Here is a 17,947-nt window from a genome sequence, read left to right as displayed (position 1 = left end):
AATAAAATAAATCATGTGAAATACTAAGCCATTCTTAAAGTTAGCTATATTATTATGTTAAAATGTATAAAAAACTGATCAATTTTGTGTGAGAACAGTTGGGAATTGTCATAAAAAGGGTAACAGCTAAATCTGATTGGAAATTTTCCATAAAGCAGAATTGGCAAAATCCAATTGAGGAACAGAATGTGTAAAGATATTAAAGATGCAGCAAAAGAGGCTAAGCTATCAAGAGAAAGGCCAGAGACTGGTGGTTTTCTTGTGTGTGTGGTGTGTGTGTGCCTGGTGTGTGTGTGTGTGTGTGTGTGTGGTGTGTGTGTCCCTGGTGTGTGTGTGGTGTGTGTGGTGTGTGTGTGTGGTGTATATTCGTGGTGTGTGTGGTGTGTATGTGTGTGTGGTGTGTGTGTGGTGTGTGTGTGCGTGGTGTGTGTGCGTGGTGTGTGTGTGTGGTGTGTGTGTGTGGTGTGTGTGTGGTGTATGTGCGTGGTGTGTGTGCGTGGTGTGTGTGGTGTGTATGTGTGTGGTGTGTGTGTGTGGTGTGTGTGTGCGTGGTGTGTGTGCGTGGTGGGTGTGTGTGTGGTGTGTGTGTGTGGTGTGTGTGTGCAGTGTGTGTGTGGTGTGTGTGTGGTGTGTGTGTGTGTGGTGTGTGTGTGTGCGTGGTGTGTGTGGTATGTGTGTGTGTGTGGTGTGTGTGTGTGTGCGTGGTGTGTGTGTGGTGTGTGTGTGTGGTGTGTGTGTGTGTATGTGGTGTGTGTGTGTGTGGTGTGTGTGTGTATGGTGTGTGTGTGCGTGGTGTGTGTGTGTGTGGTGTGTGTGTGCGTGGTATGTGTGTGTGTATGGTGTGTGTGTGTGTGGTGTGTGTGTGTGTGGTGTGTGGTGTGTGGTGTGTGTGTATGTGTGGTGTGTGTGTGTGGTGTGTGTGTGTGGTGTGTGTGCGTGGTGTGTGTGTGTGTGGTGTGTGTGTGTGTCTGTGTGTGTGTGTGTGTGTGTGTGTGTGTGCGCACGCGCGCGCGCCAGTCCTGAGGCTTGAATGCAGAGCCGGGTTCTGTCACTGCACTTCTTTAGCTCAAGGTTAGCACTGTACCACTTGAACCACAGTGCCACTTCCAGCGATCCTTTTCTAAGTAGTTTATTAGAGATAAGAGTCTCATGGACTTTTCTGCCCAGGCTGGCTTCAAACTTCAGATCTCAGCCTCGGGAGTAGCTTGGATTACTGGCATGAGACCCCAGTGCCTGGCTTATAAAATACTTTTATTTTTTTTTTTTCCAGTCATGGGGCTTGAACTCTGGGCTTGGGCGCTGTCCTTCCTCCCTTGAGCTCAAGGCCAGCACTCTACCACTTGAGCCACAGCTCTTTCTAGTGGTTTATTGGAGATAAGAGTCTCAAGGATTTTCCTGTTCGGGATGGCTTTGAACCGTGATCCTCAGTTTTCAGCCTGTTGAGTAGGTAGGATTACAGGTGTGAGCCACCAGCACCTGGCATAAAATACTTTTGAATATCTATTTGTCAGGCTTTTTACTTATCTGAAATATACAATGTGGTAATTTCTTTTTAAAAATCTATAATCATAAAAAGAATAGATATCATTCTATCTCTAATGAATTATATAACATTGACATGATTAATATCTGTCCCTGTACTCTATTGTTTATCCTATCAAACTGAGATAGTTCTTTTTCTATGCCAAGATTTGTGTCAATTTTATGAATAATTTTCATCCATTTCCAAATTTATACATAGTTAATGAAATAACTAAAACTTTTAGATAAAGCAAAAGTGGTCCAAAGAAGAATACAAAAATTAGTTTATAGAACACATTTTTAAAGATTTCTTAGGAACAACATTAGATTAATGCTATAATAGTAAATAAAATTAAAATTCATAGGTAGGCATGGTGTTAAACACCTGTACTCCTAGCTATTTGGGTAACAGTGACAGGAAGATCACAAGTCTAAGTCTAGTCTGGGCAAAGTTAGCAACATTTTATCTCAAAAACACAATAAAAAACAAAAGGACTAATTGTATAGCTTAAGTAAAAATGTGCATTTCTAGGGGACATGAAGTCCTAGGTTCCATTTGCAGAATCGCCAAAAATAAAGTTAAATTGAAATTGCAAAAAAATGGCTTAATAGAGATTATTTTAATTTTTTATTGTTTTTACATAGTTGTGCAAAGTACTTGCCATTCAACAAAGCAGTTTGTGAATATAATGCATTCTGATCAGTCTCATGCATTCCTCCCAGTCCAAAACCCTTCCTTCATTTTCCTTAATTTTGTATGAGATACACTGATTGTTATTACAGTCTCCCCTCTTCTTCTCTTAATTTATCTACCCCTTCTCTCTAATCCCACTTTTCCCAACCCTTTCAAGTACCCTTTCCTGGTGTTTGTTTTGTTGAACTTTTGACATAGTGTTTCTAAGAAATTACAGTTTGAGTTCTCCCTTCAACATTTCAATTACTATATGTGCTAAATAAGTGATACATTTTGTTGGTGGAGGTAGTAGTGGTCTGGGGCTTGAACTCAGGATCCAACCACTGTCCCTGAGTATACTTGCTCAAGCTAGCTCTCTATCACTTGAGCCACAGCTCCACTTTCAACTTTTTTGGTTGTTCATTGGAGATGAGTCTCACCTCACAGACTTTCCTGCATGATTTAGCATCAAATTGAAATCCTCAGATCTCAGCCTCCTCAAAAGCTAGGTCTATAGGTGTGAGCCACCCATACTCAGCTAAATGGAATTTTAAATTATTTTTATCATTATATAGAATAGCTTACTTGGGGGAAAATTTGCACTCTTTGTCCCAATGCGTTTATCTTTTTAGTGAATATTCTAGGGTTACTCATTCATAAAGCCATCTACCTAAATATTTTTACATGGCTACCTAGAACATTTTTGTGGTATTATAGTAGTTCTTTGACACATATTAACACTAAATTATTTGCTTCTCATTTACAAGCTCGTGACTATGAATAAATTTGCTTTATGTTAGGAAACAATATTATTACATTCCCAGTAGTCATTAAACTAACAAAGGTAATCATTCAAGAAGTGGCAAAATAGAACATAATAAACTATACTCTTTTGTGACTTTATGTTCTGGGATCAATTTGTGTGAGCAGATTTTTGTCACTCTGTGAAAAAGTGCCTAAAGAAATCAGTTTAATGGTGGAAAGACATATTGGCTTATGGTTTCAGTTCCTCTTCAATAGTGAAACAAAATTGCTTACTTCATGGCATCCAGTGAGCAGAGAGAGAGATTAAAAAGAGTTGGTGATCCAGACCCCCAGTAAACTAGTGACCACTAGATCTACCACCTAAACTTTTTACTAACTTCCCATAACACCATAGGCTGGCAACCAAGAAGAAGAAATATTGATCATCAAATTATGACATTTTGTTCTGTTTTCTTTGTGTGTGTGAGTGTGTATATGTGTGTATGTGTTTAAATTGAGTCTAGCCCAGGCTAGCCTTGAACTTGAGACAAAATTCTCCTCAGTCTACCAGGTGATGGTATTCCTCATATACTACCATAACCCCCAAATCTATTTTTCCTTATTCTTGAGGTCAAAAAACAGTACACTTGGCTTCTGCTGTACTGAGAGCCAGATGGGGTAGACCATTCCTGTGAAGGAAAGAAACAGGCTTCTCACAAGCTTCTGCGATGTTTTACTGTGAGAGCACTCATTCTTTCTTCTTTAGAAGTTTAAAGGGAAAAACCCAAACCAAAGCAAGAAATATGTTTTCAAGTAGAATCACTAGCAGAAAATAAAAAGATAGAAAAACCAGTAGAAATAACTTTATAGGAAAATTGGTAGAAGGAAACTTGATTTATCAAGACTTCTTTTGTGATAGGCTTGGAAAAATTCTAATTGCAGATCAAATAATTGCTCTTTTGTTTTCAAATGAGCTTAGAAGGTAGGGTGGAAGAGTTCATTTTTGTGTAAATGATTTGTTTCCTTCAAAAGAGAGAAATCAACTTAAGGAAGTCCCTGAGAGTTTTCAATATGGTTATCTTTAAACGAGTTATTTCTGCTGAGTTATTTTTTTCAATGTGTCCTATAATCTTTGTGTAATTTATAAATGATAACAAAGCAATCAGGCCACATTCATAAAATGCCAGTGACACATAATTTGGTTGAATCTGAGGATTAGAATTAATTGTCACTCTTTGTTCCAAGTTCTAAATCTTAGTAAATGATTCACTGCATGTCATTACAGCTTAATATTTGCATGAAATCACAGTTTAGCTGGCATAATTTAACAGCAATTAAAAAGCTATTTAATCGCCATGCAAATTGGTCTGAGGGCCCTTGAGTGGAAGGGTGTTGGTCTTTTTGCTAATTTTTCTTTTACCATCTCCAGGCAGATAGTTGTATAATTATAGAATCCCATAACAAAATTGATAACATCCTTCCTAGTTATAGAGGTATAAGCAAATAATAATTGTTGTTTCTTATTATAAATAAAAGGACACCCAACAATATAAATATGTCATTCTGTAGTAAAACATAATAGCAATTTTTTCTCTCCTAAGCACAAGTCCAGTCTGAATGTGAAAAGCACATTTGTCCCTATGCTGAAGTATATGATGTCTCTCATATTTTTCTTCATGAAGGTAGATATCTGTAGGTCTCTAGAACATGAATAGCATATAATATAACATAAAGCAAAATATTCAAAAACCTTTTAGAAAAATTCCTGGTCATTTCTAGGTCCTACTTCAGGTGATACTCATATAAGGGGTTAAGGACCTACCCTAAAGTTTACTCGCATCAAAATTAAAGGAAAATATGACACTCTTAATATTTGAAAGCCAAAATATAGTCATACAGATTTATGGCTAATGTCTTTCTACTTTATGACTATCTAATAGACTCCTTGCTAAGTTTGCTAACCTCACATGGACCATTCACCAAAGTGTACCCAGAATATTCATTCTATAACACTTCCATATGTAAGAGCTATATATTTTTTCTTGGTATATAGTAAAACATTCAACTTCATTTCAATTACCCTTGCTGTCCTGAATTATTGACTCTTTTCCTATTACTTAAAACTTACTTTTTGCATTTTTCTTCTGAAATCTGTTCACATTGTTTTTCTGCCACTCCTATGTTTATTTTAAGATATTGCTTGTCAACTTACATGGTTTGGATCTCTAATAGTCTTCCTGCCCTTCTGTACATACCTCTCACTACTTCCCAAAGCCTTCTCAGTATCTTACCTAAAGTAAGGTTATCTTGACAGTTTATTTTGGCTGTTTTTGAAAAAATTGTTATTTGTTTAATTTTAGTGCAAAGGTGATGTACAGAGGGGTAGATGTGAATTTCATTTTCTGTTTCTGTGGTTTTAATCTAGACATTCCATAAAAATGTAAAAAGCAACAAAGAAGACATAATGTCTAATACATTTACTACTGTTAAAACAGAGAATCTGCTATAAAATATCACTATTTAAAAAAGCTTACATCAAACCTTGAATTTCATTTTAAGGAAAGAATGTTAGAAAGAAATCTCTTTACTCTTAGTGGAATTCCCAGAGGAAATTCATTTTCTTGGGAACAGAAACTTAGACATTTATTTTGTGTTTCTGAAAAGAAATGCATCTAAAACTAGAGCAGGGATTCTGTTTGTTCAACCAGAACAAACCAGAGTTATTTTCCACGATATCTTTCACCTGTATTAGCCTTACAGAACATTAGTTTCTTAGTATTTCACATAAAGCAATTAGTACAGTACCTGGCTCTGAGCAGATATTCAAGTAGTATTTGTTCAAAGAATGATGACAAACTAAAAATTGAAGAACTCAGATTATTAAAGGATGATAGGCATTGTTTTTTAAACAGGAATAAATAATATTTCTTAAGTATTCCACACAGTGAAATCTGTACAGAAAAACAGTGAGAACAATGTTTTTCTACTTCATAAGGACGTTAATTCATACATCATTGATGAAAAATAAAAGTGCTGATTGGATTTCTCTTAGTGATACTCTTACATTTAAGGAAAAATTTACTTGTGTTTAACAAGAATAAAATAAATCTAAGTCTACTGAACATGTTTTACATATGGTGCCTTTCTAAATGCTGCCATATAATGCTTTTGTACCTTCGAATTGGGAAAGTGCTCATTAAAGGAATTATACTACCTCCAATTTCCATTTCTCCTCTTCTTCCATTTGTCTTTCCATTCATAATTATTGCCATTATTTCCCAATGTTTGGAAAAGAGACTGTGAATGGTTTCAAAGAGAATGAATGTGATTTTGTATCAAAAAGAGACCGAGTACAAATTGTGTATATGCTTGTTAGTAGCTGTTTAAAATTTTAAATGGTGATATAATTAATAAGGTAAGTTACAGCCATCACATAATTTAAAATAATCTTTGTTACACATATTTTCAGTCAAAAAATATGGAAATCTTCTGCATTTGACATTAAATATTTGAATTTGTATGTCTAGAAGTTAGAATTATAAACTTCCCTCAGTAGACTTTGAACCACATGTTATACTGACCATAAGAAAAAGAGATCTACTAATAGAAACCAATAAGTATTTATGAAGTTTTCAATTTGGCTCATCATTCATTGTCCTATACATGCACATCTTTTTTTAATTGCTTTTCTCTAGGGCCACCTTCAGCTCCTAGGAATGTGGCTTTTAACATCAATGAAACAGCCCTAATTTTGGAATGGAGCCCACCAAGTGACACAGGAGGGAGAAAAGATGTCACCTACAGTGTAATCTGTAAGAAATGTGGCTTAGACACCAGCCAATGTGAGGACTGTGGTGGAGGACTCCGCTTCATCCCAAGACATACTGGCCTAACCAACAACTCTGTGATAGTACTTGACTTTGTTTCTCACGTGAATTACACCTTTGAAATTGAAGCCATGAATGGAGTTTCTGAGTTGAGTTTTTCTCCCAAGCCATTCACAGCTATTACAGTGACCACAGATCAAGATGGTAAGTTCCACTGCTGCTCTCTCAAAACTGAGTTCTCGCTCCTTCTTATGCATAATATCCTATGCATAATTATGCATGTATCTGTGCTTGGTGCAAGACAACAATATATGCTACAGACTTCAGAAAAGATTTTTCTCTTCTTTCCTAAGGTTCAGACAGTAGTTTTGATATTATTGTTAGGTTCCAAAGGCACAGAGAACAGACCAAAAGATGGAGCAGTACCAGCACAGATGTATTTGGGAGGAAAAACCTGTAGTGAGAGCTTCCAGGCAAAACTTAACAGATTCATTCATTTCATAGTGAGTTTGTGGGCATGATAGAGTTGTTTGGTGAGGGCTGGTAGGAAAGTAACTGATGATAACTATAGATAATGTGTGCAATGGATTTGCAGCTGGAGAGAGGGAGTGAGCAAAGCAAGGGATGTCTGTGCAAAACCCTGGTCTGTTTTAAAGCAACCGTCAGCCTTGGTCTGGTACCAGCCAAATGGGTTACAGTCAGTCAGGAGAGAAAGTAAAGTGGGAACTTGCTTACATCGATGGAATGGTCTGGAGTTTGGAGATAACTACATCTGGCTATTCAGACGTACTGATTTTGCCTTTTGTTTTTATTAGTTGTTGAAAGGGGTAAGATAGGAGCCTGGGCAGGGAAGGTTCTTCTGTCTACTTCCTGCATAGGAGGGACAGTGTTTATGGTGGGATAATAGGGATAAAGGAAGAAATGAAGTAAAGATTTAAAAGGAGGTCTGGTGTGATCATTGGAGATCGAAAGATTTTTCAGGTAATGAAACCATTTGAGAAGAATATTGTCAATACGTTTCTGTGTAGGTACCCTTAAAGAAGTCTCAACATGTTGGGAAAAAATCGGTGACAAAGTTAATAATGAAAGGGTCAAACATCATTATTGGAAGTAGTATGAACAGGTGTCATCTGGAGGGGAAGCACCAGTGGCCCTAAGCCCTTAGCTCTTTCTTCTCTGAAGTCTGAGGCCATATCTCTGGGCCTCTTCACTGCCTCTAGGACTATGCTGGTCTCATTTACAAAGAAGAAACCTTCTTCATGTAAGAAGACACAAATTCCACCCACCTCTATGTAAGTCCAACCTTGAATGGTTTTGAAGTACTACCACTGTGAGGAAGTTTATCGGCCTCTGGAGGTCAGTGATTGGGGTGAACATAATATAATTTGATAATTTATTAGAGAGGTAGCTATGCCTGCCAATTTGTGCTTAGTATCTTTACCCCCATGATTACAGCTAGGAGAGAAAAGTCTTGGTCATCATCAAACATTTAGTCATCTGAGAAAACTGAGGTATGGGGAAACAAATCAGAGTGTAGACACCAGTCCAGCTGGTTAATAGGCATCAGTAAGAGTTGTTCCCACAGATGAAGAAGAGATCAGAAGGAGCCAACCCTAAAAGTAAAGGTGGCACCTAGCGGTGTTAGCCCTTCTTAAGACATGTTGGTTGGGTCCAACCTTCCTGATCTGGACTTGCTATCAGTGAGAGTTTTGATGTTATTGTATGCTCCCAGACTGAATATCACCCAGAGAGAATGACTCCTGTTAGAGCCTGATTTCTGATTTTAGGTCATGGGGAAAGAAAAAAATGGTATTATTTATGTTGTGAAAAGACAAAAAGAAAGTCAGAAATATCCAGGAAAAGGTATATGTGTTCTTTGCTCTGAAGTTGGTAGGTATATGCATTATTTTGAATCATGGAGTGGTATTCAAGTGACAGTCTAGCAGACATTGAACAGGCATCCTGCATGTTGAAAGGGGATTGTATTGGATATTGTTGATATTTTGCTAATTCTATAGATGTTTCTCTATTGAGGAATACTTCCAGGTTTGGGAGATTTCTATGAAGACTGAGTATCTGAGGGGATTTTTCCACATTTTCTATAAAATATTGTGTCTATTATAGCATACCTCTAAAGTCATTTGTATATTTGATGGTCTTCTGATGAAGTAAAAAAGACAGTAAAGCTATAGAGTGTGTGGGATCGGTTTCCCACCGGAAAGGCATAATCTGTTTTGTAATAAATCTACTTATGCAAAAGGAGGTAAGATGCATCTGCAATAATTGGGTCCATTATTGGGTGTCCACATCAAGAGTAGATAATGTAATGTTAGGTGAAGGTAATTAATGGCTTTATCATTAAATCAACTAAATTTTCATTTTTCTAATTAGGTTGACATCTCTTTTTACATGTCAAAGCCAGTTCTATAAAGTTATTTTGATTATAATTCATGTGTCTGTTCTAAAAGCATTCTAGCCAAGATCCCCTCTAAAAATGTGCAAATGCTGTTGTCTATGGGTAGTTTTCAACAAGTAGTTAAACTATCTTTAAAAATCTGAGCTGGGCTCTGGTGGCTCAAACCTGTAATGCCAGCTGCTCAGGAGCCTGAGAACTGAGGAACAAGGTTCAAAGCAAGCACAGGCAGGAAAGCCTGTGAGACTCTTATCACCAATTAACCACCAGAAAACTAGAAGTGGCACTGTGGTTCAAATGGTAGAATGCTAGCCTTGAGCTAAGAGCTGAGGGACAGCACCCAAGCCCAGAGTTCAAGACCCATGACTGAACAAAAAAAAAAAAAAAAAAAAAATAGAAAAGAAACTGGTAAGTTCCATTAATTGTACCTTTTATAATACTGTAAATTTGTGATTCAGTCAGACATGACCACTTTTAGGATTTTATATGTATACATATATACTGTCTTTACTTCCCCTACACCATAGTTGTATTACAGACTACAATACAGGAAAAGCTTCAGAGACTTAAACCAATTCCTTTAAGAAGAGTTCATAAATTATATGATACACAAATGATTACCACAAAATATTGTAAGTAAACACATATGTGTGATATTAATTTATAAATATGACCCAGTTTTATATACTCTATTAGCCATTGCAACAATGACACCTACAAGACAGTATATTGGAAATGAACTTTACAACTTCAGGGGAGGTAGAGCGGAGAAGGAATAGTTGGAGAACACAAGGAAAGGGTTAACAATGCTCGACAAGAAATGTACTCATGGCCTTACTCATGTAACTGTCACCCCTCTGTACAGCATCTTTACAATAAAATAAAATATAAAAAGGAAGCCATATAAAATACCTTAGACTGTGTACCTTCAAAAACAGATATTTATTTTCTATGGTTCTGTAGGCTATGCATCCAAGATCAACTCATCAACAGCCTTGATTTTACTCTGAGCTCTGTCTCCGTAGCTTACAGATCCCTCTATTCTTCTATGTCTTGATGTGTCATTTTTTCTTGGTGTCTAGTTTCCTATTGCATTCTTCATATTATGTTATTCAGTGGAGCCCTTTTATAGAGCTTCTATATTATCTTAATTATTCATTAAGCCCCTAGTTTAAATAAAGCTCTATTCATATTCTAAGTTCTGAAGCTTAGGAATCTACCATAAGTTAATATAATATAAATTTTGAAGACTAGCACACTTTATTCTATAACATAAACTGAGGCAATACATAATGATTTTAAATAAGATCACACTGAATATATAGTGATACTACTTAACATTAAAAATGAACAAAGTGTTGATGCATGTATCTTGGATGAACCTCAAAGGTATTATACTGATTAAAAAAGCTAATCTCAAAAACATGCATACTGTACAATTCCATTTACATAATATTCTTGAAATAGCATAATAATATGGATAGAGAGCAGCGGTTGCCAGGCATTAGGGATTTGGAAGAGAGCAGTGTGGCCATGAAGTGTCAGCAGGAAGGAACCTTGTGGTGATGATACATTTCGTTTTCTGGAATGCAGTGGAAGTTACTAGAAGCTAAATTTGTGATACAATTCATAGAACTGCAAAGGCACAAATGTTCACATTCATTATTCTAATGTCAACTTTTGAGTTTTATTGTATTAAGTTAGGGAAATAGTTAATGTGAGGAGAATCTGGACAAAGGATGTACCAGGCCTTCCTATTTTTCCTGTTTCTTTTGCAATTTTCTGTGAACCTAAAATTGCCTCAAACTACAAAATTTAAAACATGATTATGTCTACCAAATACATAGGAAAAAAACATTAAAAATCTATTAAAAGAATATATAAAATGGCTGAGAATATTTAATTTAAAAGATTATTATACATACATCTATGTGGAGATAATCTTCAAAACTGTCTCCAATAAATAAAGCAGAATCTAATAATGTTGTAGAATTACAGTGTTTGAGTTTACTAAGCAATTTTTCCTGTCATTTAAAAAATAGCTCCCCATCACTTTCTTTATGCTTGTTCAAAATGGAATTTCTTTTTCTCTGTTTTTCTTGCTCTCTCTTTTAGTGGGAGCTGAATATTATAAAATGTGCTATCAATGTAAGCATATTAGTCTTCTGTTCTCTGCCTTAGCAGATTAGTTCTAAAGATTGCTGATCAAAAACTACAACCCACTGCCATTATTTCTAATGATAAAGTAAAATAATTAAATTTGGTTATAAAACTTTTTAAAGGGGCTGGGAAGGTGGCTCAGTGGTAGAGCACTTGCCTTGCATGAATGAGGCCCTCAGCACCACATAAGCAAAAAGAAAAAAGCCGGAAGTGGCGCTGTAGCTTAGGTGGTAGAGCACTAGCCTTGTATTAAAATTGTATTCATATATATACATACACATATATATACATATATGCATATATACATATATATATATTCATTTTCTTTTGTCAGTTGTGAGGCTTGAACTTAGAGCCTGGGCACTGTCCCTGAGCCTTTTTGTGCTCAAGGCTAGTGCTCTACCACTTGAGCCACAGCACCACTTCTGTTTTTTGAGTGGTTAATTGGAGATAAGAGTGTCAAAGGGACTTTTTGCCCAAGGTGGCTTTGAACAGCAATCCTCAGATCTCAGCCTCCTGAGTAGCTAGGATTACAGGCATGAGCCACCAGCACCTGGATAAATATATACATATATATATATATATATATATATATATATATATATATATATATATATATATATATATATATATATGATAGAGCACTAGCCTTGAGCTGAAGAGCTCAGGGACAACACCCAGGCCCAGAGTTCAAGTCCCATGACCTACAAAAATAAATAAATACATAAAGTTCATGAATTAGACTCTTTGTACAAAATATTAATTCATTAACTTCTGTAATCCTTAAGATAATAGGTTCAATGTCATTTTTCATAGTTTAGTTACATGGTCTTGAAAGGTGTTGATCTAGAGACCAAAACAAGAAAGCAACACACACCAAGGAAACATTTTGTTTTCATGTTCAATACAAGACAAAAAAGTTGAAGTGTGTAATTTACTAAATAATTATTCAAGTAATAAACAGTAAAGGAAATTGTAACTCATGAATAGTCACAGCAAAATAAATTGTGCTTGTAGAAACCCTGACAAGTGCAAAAAATTTTAAGGGCCATGTTCAAAGTGAAAGACATGCTAAATTACCAATTGGGTTGATAGTTGCTCAAGGGTCTTTAAAGCAATTACTGTCAGAAAAAAGTTGTCCAATTCATTGGCTTCCTAAAATACACCTTCAACACCCCTATCTCTGTCCTTGAGTAACTGTTCTGTATAGGTCTGCCTTAGGCTTGCTCACATTTAGATTGCAGATTTCATATATATGCTTCGGCAGCAATAATTAATTGAGCTGACTTTGAAAAGAATTTTAAACCAACCAAATTCTCAATATATTTATAAGCTTGCAATGTATTTTTGATTTACAGTTCACTGCACTCTGGAAGTACGGATTATTTTAAAGGCCAGCCTTCAGTGTGTTGCTAGAGTAGTTAATTAGGGGCATCTTTATACCTGTACAGTAATGTATTTTACCTCTAGTTATCTCTCTGAGGCCTCATTGTTTTAAAAAATACTGACAGTGAATATGCATATATATATATATATACATCTATCTATCTATCTATCTATCTTTCTATCTATCTTGTGCAACTCTATTCAAAGTTAAAAGAAACTTAATGTGCAAGTTTTAAATTCTTAATTAAGTCCGCAGTGAATATAAACCAGGAACATAATACATTTTAGTTTTTATTAAAAATTAATACAATAACCTGTGTTAAATGAAGAGAGATATGTTATTGGTTTTGCTATTCATATTTCTTATACCTAAGCAAATTTCACTTTAAGAAGCTTCAGACACCTTTTATTAAGTATAAGAATTTTCTTCCAAGCACTGATGACTCACACCTGTAATGGTAGCTACTCAGGAGGCTGAGATCTGAGGATCACATTTCAAAGCCAGTGTAGGCAGGAAAGTCCATAGGACTCTTTCCTCCAGTATACCTGAAGTAGCAGTGTGGCTCAAGTGATAGAGCACTAGCCTTGAGATGAAGAGCTAAGAGATAGCACCCAGGCTCAGAGTTCAAACCCCACAACCAACATAATTTTTAAAAAAAGATTTTTCTAGCTTATTGAGAAAAACATTATTATCACAAAAGATACAGTAAATAGGTTATTTGTGGATAATAATTGAAATATCAATGTACTTAATCATTACTAAGTAATTTACAGGTTTGCCAAATATTAAATTATAAGTCTGAATAATAATAAAATGTTCTTTTTATCCTTGCAAAATTCAGCAAAGGATTTTCCAAGCAGACATCTTTTGGTGTCAAGCATCTTTTGATTAATTGAGATTTTAGAAAAATTTAATCTTAAATTTTTATTTGGAATCTAACCACAGGTGACACATGCCTATGATCATAATTACTAATAAGGCTGAGATTTGAGATTGCAGTTCAAATCTAGTCCAGGCAGGAAATTCAGTGAAGATTATCTCCAGTTATTCAACAAAAAGTAGAGTTGTGGGTCAAATGGTAGAGTGTAAATCTTGAGCACAAAGGCTCATGTACAGAGCCCAGACCCTGGGTTTAAGTTCCAGGACTGGAACAATACATAAACTTGGTCAGCAACTCAGCTTCCAGTAAAGAATTTTAAAAATTGAATAACTATTCCCAACCAGTTATGTGCACATCTACCTTTATTATAATCACAGTCATGTATTTTTTGAATCACAGTCATGGTTCACTATCATGATTTTTCTTTCCTTTTTTTAAATGATTTTTATTCTGAAAATACTGTACAAAGGTATTACAGTTACATGAAAAAGGTAATGAGTACATTTCTTATTAAGCATTGTTGCCTCCTTCTTTGTTTGTCCCCTACCATCCCATCCCTCCCACTTCTACAACTACACTCCCCAACCCCCCCCAACCCCCCCCCGCAGCCTAAATTGTAAAGTTCATTTTTCAACATGGTGTCTTGTACATCTCATTGCTACAATGGGTCAACCTGTATCCTTATTTAAACATTTTGTTTTTTCCCTTCCCCTCCCCAAATTATGGCAACATCAAATACAGTGAAAACAGGGGTTATAGCTTGGAGGAGGAACATACAAAGCAACAAAAAAAACCACATGGTACCTTATAAATACATTAGAAACAATAGCAAGAAAGAAAAATACCACTTGTGTCCCTATCTTGGGGTTCATTTAGCTTAACTTCATCTTATCTGGTCATATGTACATAGCTTTTGACCTTTTCTAATTGTCCCAGACATATACTAGTTATTGTGAGTAAGAGAAACCATGGGGCCTATGTTTTTTTGGGCCTGGCTTACTTCACTTAATATAATTTTTCCCAACTATTTCCATTTCCTAACAAATGTCATTCTTTTTGATGGAGACATAGATTTCATATATATATATATGTATATGTATAGGTATATGTATATGTATAGGTATATGTATATGTATATGTATATGTATATGTATATGTATGACATTTTCTTAATCCATTCATCTCCTGAGGGGCATCTGGGTTGGTTCCATATCTTAGCTATGGTAAATAATGCTGCAATAAACACAGTTGGGCTGGTAGCTTTAGTATGGTCTTGTTTGTGATCATTTGGGTAAATGCTCAAAAGTGGGATTGCTGGGTCATAGGGGAGCTGTATGTTCATTTCAGGGATGCAAAGCTGGTTCAATATATGCAAATCAATTAATATAACTTATCACATCAAAAAGAGCAAGGATAAGAACCACATAGTTATCTCAATAGATTGAGAAAAATCATTTGACAAGATACAATACCCCTTTATGATGAAGGCTCTGGAAAAACAAGGAATCCATGGAACATTTCTCAGTATAATAAAGGCTGTATATGACAAACCTACAGACAGCGTTATCCTTAATGGTAAAAAATTAAAGTCATTTCCTCTAAACTCAGGAACAAGACAAGGATGTCCCTCTCTCTACTTCTCTTCAATTTAGTATTAGAATGCCTAGCTAAAGCAATAAGACAAGATGCAAACATAAAGGGGAACCAAATAGAGAAACATGAAGTTAAAACTCTCCCTCTTTACAGATGACATGATCTTGTATTTAAAGAATCCCATGGACTCCACTCCCAAATTACTTGAGCTGATTCAAAACTTTGGCAAAGTAGCAGGGTATAACATTAACCCTCAAAAATCAAAGGCTTTTCTGTATGCCAACAATGAGAAGAATGCGGCTGAAATCAGGACAGCAACTCTTTTTATAATAGCCCCACAAAAAATAAAATACCTAGGAGTTAACTGAAGAAGTGAAGGACTACAATGAAAATTTAAAAACCTGAAAAAGGAAATCAAAGCAGAAGTTAGAAAATGGAAAACCGTCCCATGCTCCTGGATTGAAAATATCAACATTGTGAAAATGGCAATACTTCCCAAGCTATCTACAAATTCAATGTGATACCTATCAAAATTCCAACCTCATTTTTCAAAGAAATAGAAGAGGCAATCCAAAACTTCATATGGAACAATAAAAGACACCAAATAGTAAAATGATCCTTAACAGAAAGAACAGTGCTGGAGGAATATCAATACCAAATTTCAAACTCTACTACAAAGTCATAGTAATCAAAACAGCTTGGTACTGGCACAAGAAAAGACCCCAGGACCTGGAATAGTGTTGAAAACCCAGAAATGAATCCACAGACCTATAGCCATGTAATCTTCCATAAGGGAGCCAAACAAATAGAATGGAAGAAAAACAGCCTCTTCAGTAAGTGGTTCTGGCAAAATTGTTTAATCACTTGTAGAAAAAGAAAGCTAGATCCTTATATATCACCCTGCACCAGAATCAACTCCAAATGGATCAAAGACTTCAGATTCAAAGCAGACACTTTGAAAACATTACAGGATGGAATAGGAGAAACTCTAGGTCTCCTTGGCACAGGCCAAAATTTTCTTAATAGAGACCCAGAAACACAACAAATCAAAGAAAGGCTGGACAAATGGGACTGCATAAAATTGCAGAGCTTCTGCATGGCAAAGAATATAGCTAGCAAGATCAATAGAAAGCCCACTGATTGAGAGAAGATCTTCACTAGCCATACAACAGATAAGGGTCTCATATCTAAAATATACCTGGAACTCAAAAAATTAAATTCCCCAACCACAAATCCTCAAAGAAACAACTGCCTAATAAATAAGTGGGCTAAAGACTTAAAGAGAAACTTCGCTGAAGAGGAAAGAAGGATGGAAATGCTCAACCTCTCTAGTCATAAACAAAACAAATCAAAACAACTGAGATTCCACCTCACCCCAGTTAGAATGACTATAATCAAGAACTCTTAACAACAACAGATGCTGGAGGGAATGTGGCCAGAAAGGAGCCCTACTGCATTGTTGGTGATAGTGTAAACTAGTTCAACCACTTTGGAAAGCAGTATGGAGGTTCCTCAAAAGGCTCCACATAGAGCTCTCCTATTACCCAGCAATCGCACTTTTGGGCATTTACCCAGATGATCACAAACAAGACCATACTAAAGCTACCAGCCCAACTGTGTTTATTGCAGCATGGCAATGATATGGAACCAACCCAGATGCCCCTCAGTAGATGAATGGATCAAGAAAATGTGGTACATACACACAATGGAATTCTATGCCTCCATCAGAAAGAATGACATTACCCCATTTATTAGGAAATGGAAAGACTTGGAAAAAATTCTATTAAGTGAAGTAAGCCCAAAGAAACATAGGTCCCATGGTTTCCCTTATTTGCAATAACTAGCATATGTCTGAGACAAACAAAAAATGTCAGATAAGTTGATGGTAGACGAAATGAACCCCAAGATAAGGACTCAAATGTTTTTTTTCTTTCTTGCTATTGTTTATAACATATATGACTTTGCATATCCCTCCCCCATAGTATAACCCCTGTTTTCACTGTATTTTGTGTTGGTATAATTTGTGGAGGGGAAGGAAAAAAACAAATTGTTTAAATAGGGATACAGGTGGACCCATTGCAACAATAAAGTATACAAGATGCTATGTAGAAAAACGAACTTTACAACTTTGGGGAGGGGGGTGGGTGGACGGAGGAGGGAGATGAGAGGGCAGGGATGGGAAGGGGGAACAAACGAGGAGACAACAATGATTGATAAGAAATGTACTCATTACTTTGCTCATGTATCTGTAACCCATCTGTATGGTATTTTCACAATAAAAAACTTATTAATAAAAAACAGAAAGCAACAAGTAAGAAATTTGAGAGTGAGAAAGTTATTCAAAAAACTTTAAAATGCCTATTTTTATTTTATTTCTTATTTTCTTTAAGTAGTATACAAAGAAGTTTCAATATTCAATGTCAAGTAATAAATGCAATTCATCTTGATCAATGTCACCTCTTCCATCATTCTAACCTCAATCAAAAATGTCTGTTTATGACAATTAAGCACATCATGAATTGCAGATAAATTTCTGTGTGTGTGTGTGTGTGTGTGTGTGTGTGTGCATGCATGCACACATGCGCAAAGTCTTAAATTCAAGCAGGCCTATGTGTTCAAGTAACCAGAAAGAATCATGTGTACATTTTTTGCACGTTCTAAATTTAATATTCCCTACAGAATCTCCTACCAAATGTTTTAATCATCATCCTTTACTAATGATCAAGTTTTTATTCTTGGTAATCGGGCA

General features: G+C 35.9%; 1 protein-coding gene across 2 annotated transcripts in view; it reads left to right on the top strand.

Moving 5' to 3' along the window:
• Nucleotides 1–17,947, top strand: part of Epha6 (EPH receptor A6) — a 772,033-nt gene that overhangs the window by 340,977 nt on the left and 413,109 nt on the right. For both annotated transcript variants that reach the window (XM_070030423.1, XM_070030424.1), the window contains exon 5: nucleotides 6,634–6,969. In XM_070030423.1, the coding sequence (XP_069886524.1) occupies nucleotides 6,634–6,969 (336 nt within the window). The remainder of the gene's footprint in view (nucleotides 1–6,633; nucleotides 6,970–17,947) is intronic.

This window comes from Dipodomys merriami, unplaced genomic scaffold (genome assembly GCF_024711535.1).
Source record: "Dipodomys merriami isolate MVZ:Mamm:240054 unplaced genomic scaffold, mDipMer1.0.p SCAF_2, whole genome shotgun sequence".
In the NCBI taxonomy this organism is placed as follows: domain Eukaryota; kingdom Metazoa; phylum Chordata; class Mammalia; order Rodentia; family Heteromyidae; genus Dipodomys; species Dipodomys merriami.
This window is presented reverse-complemented; position numbering and strand designations above follow the sequence as displayed.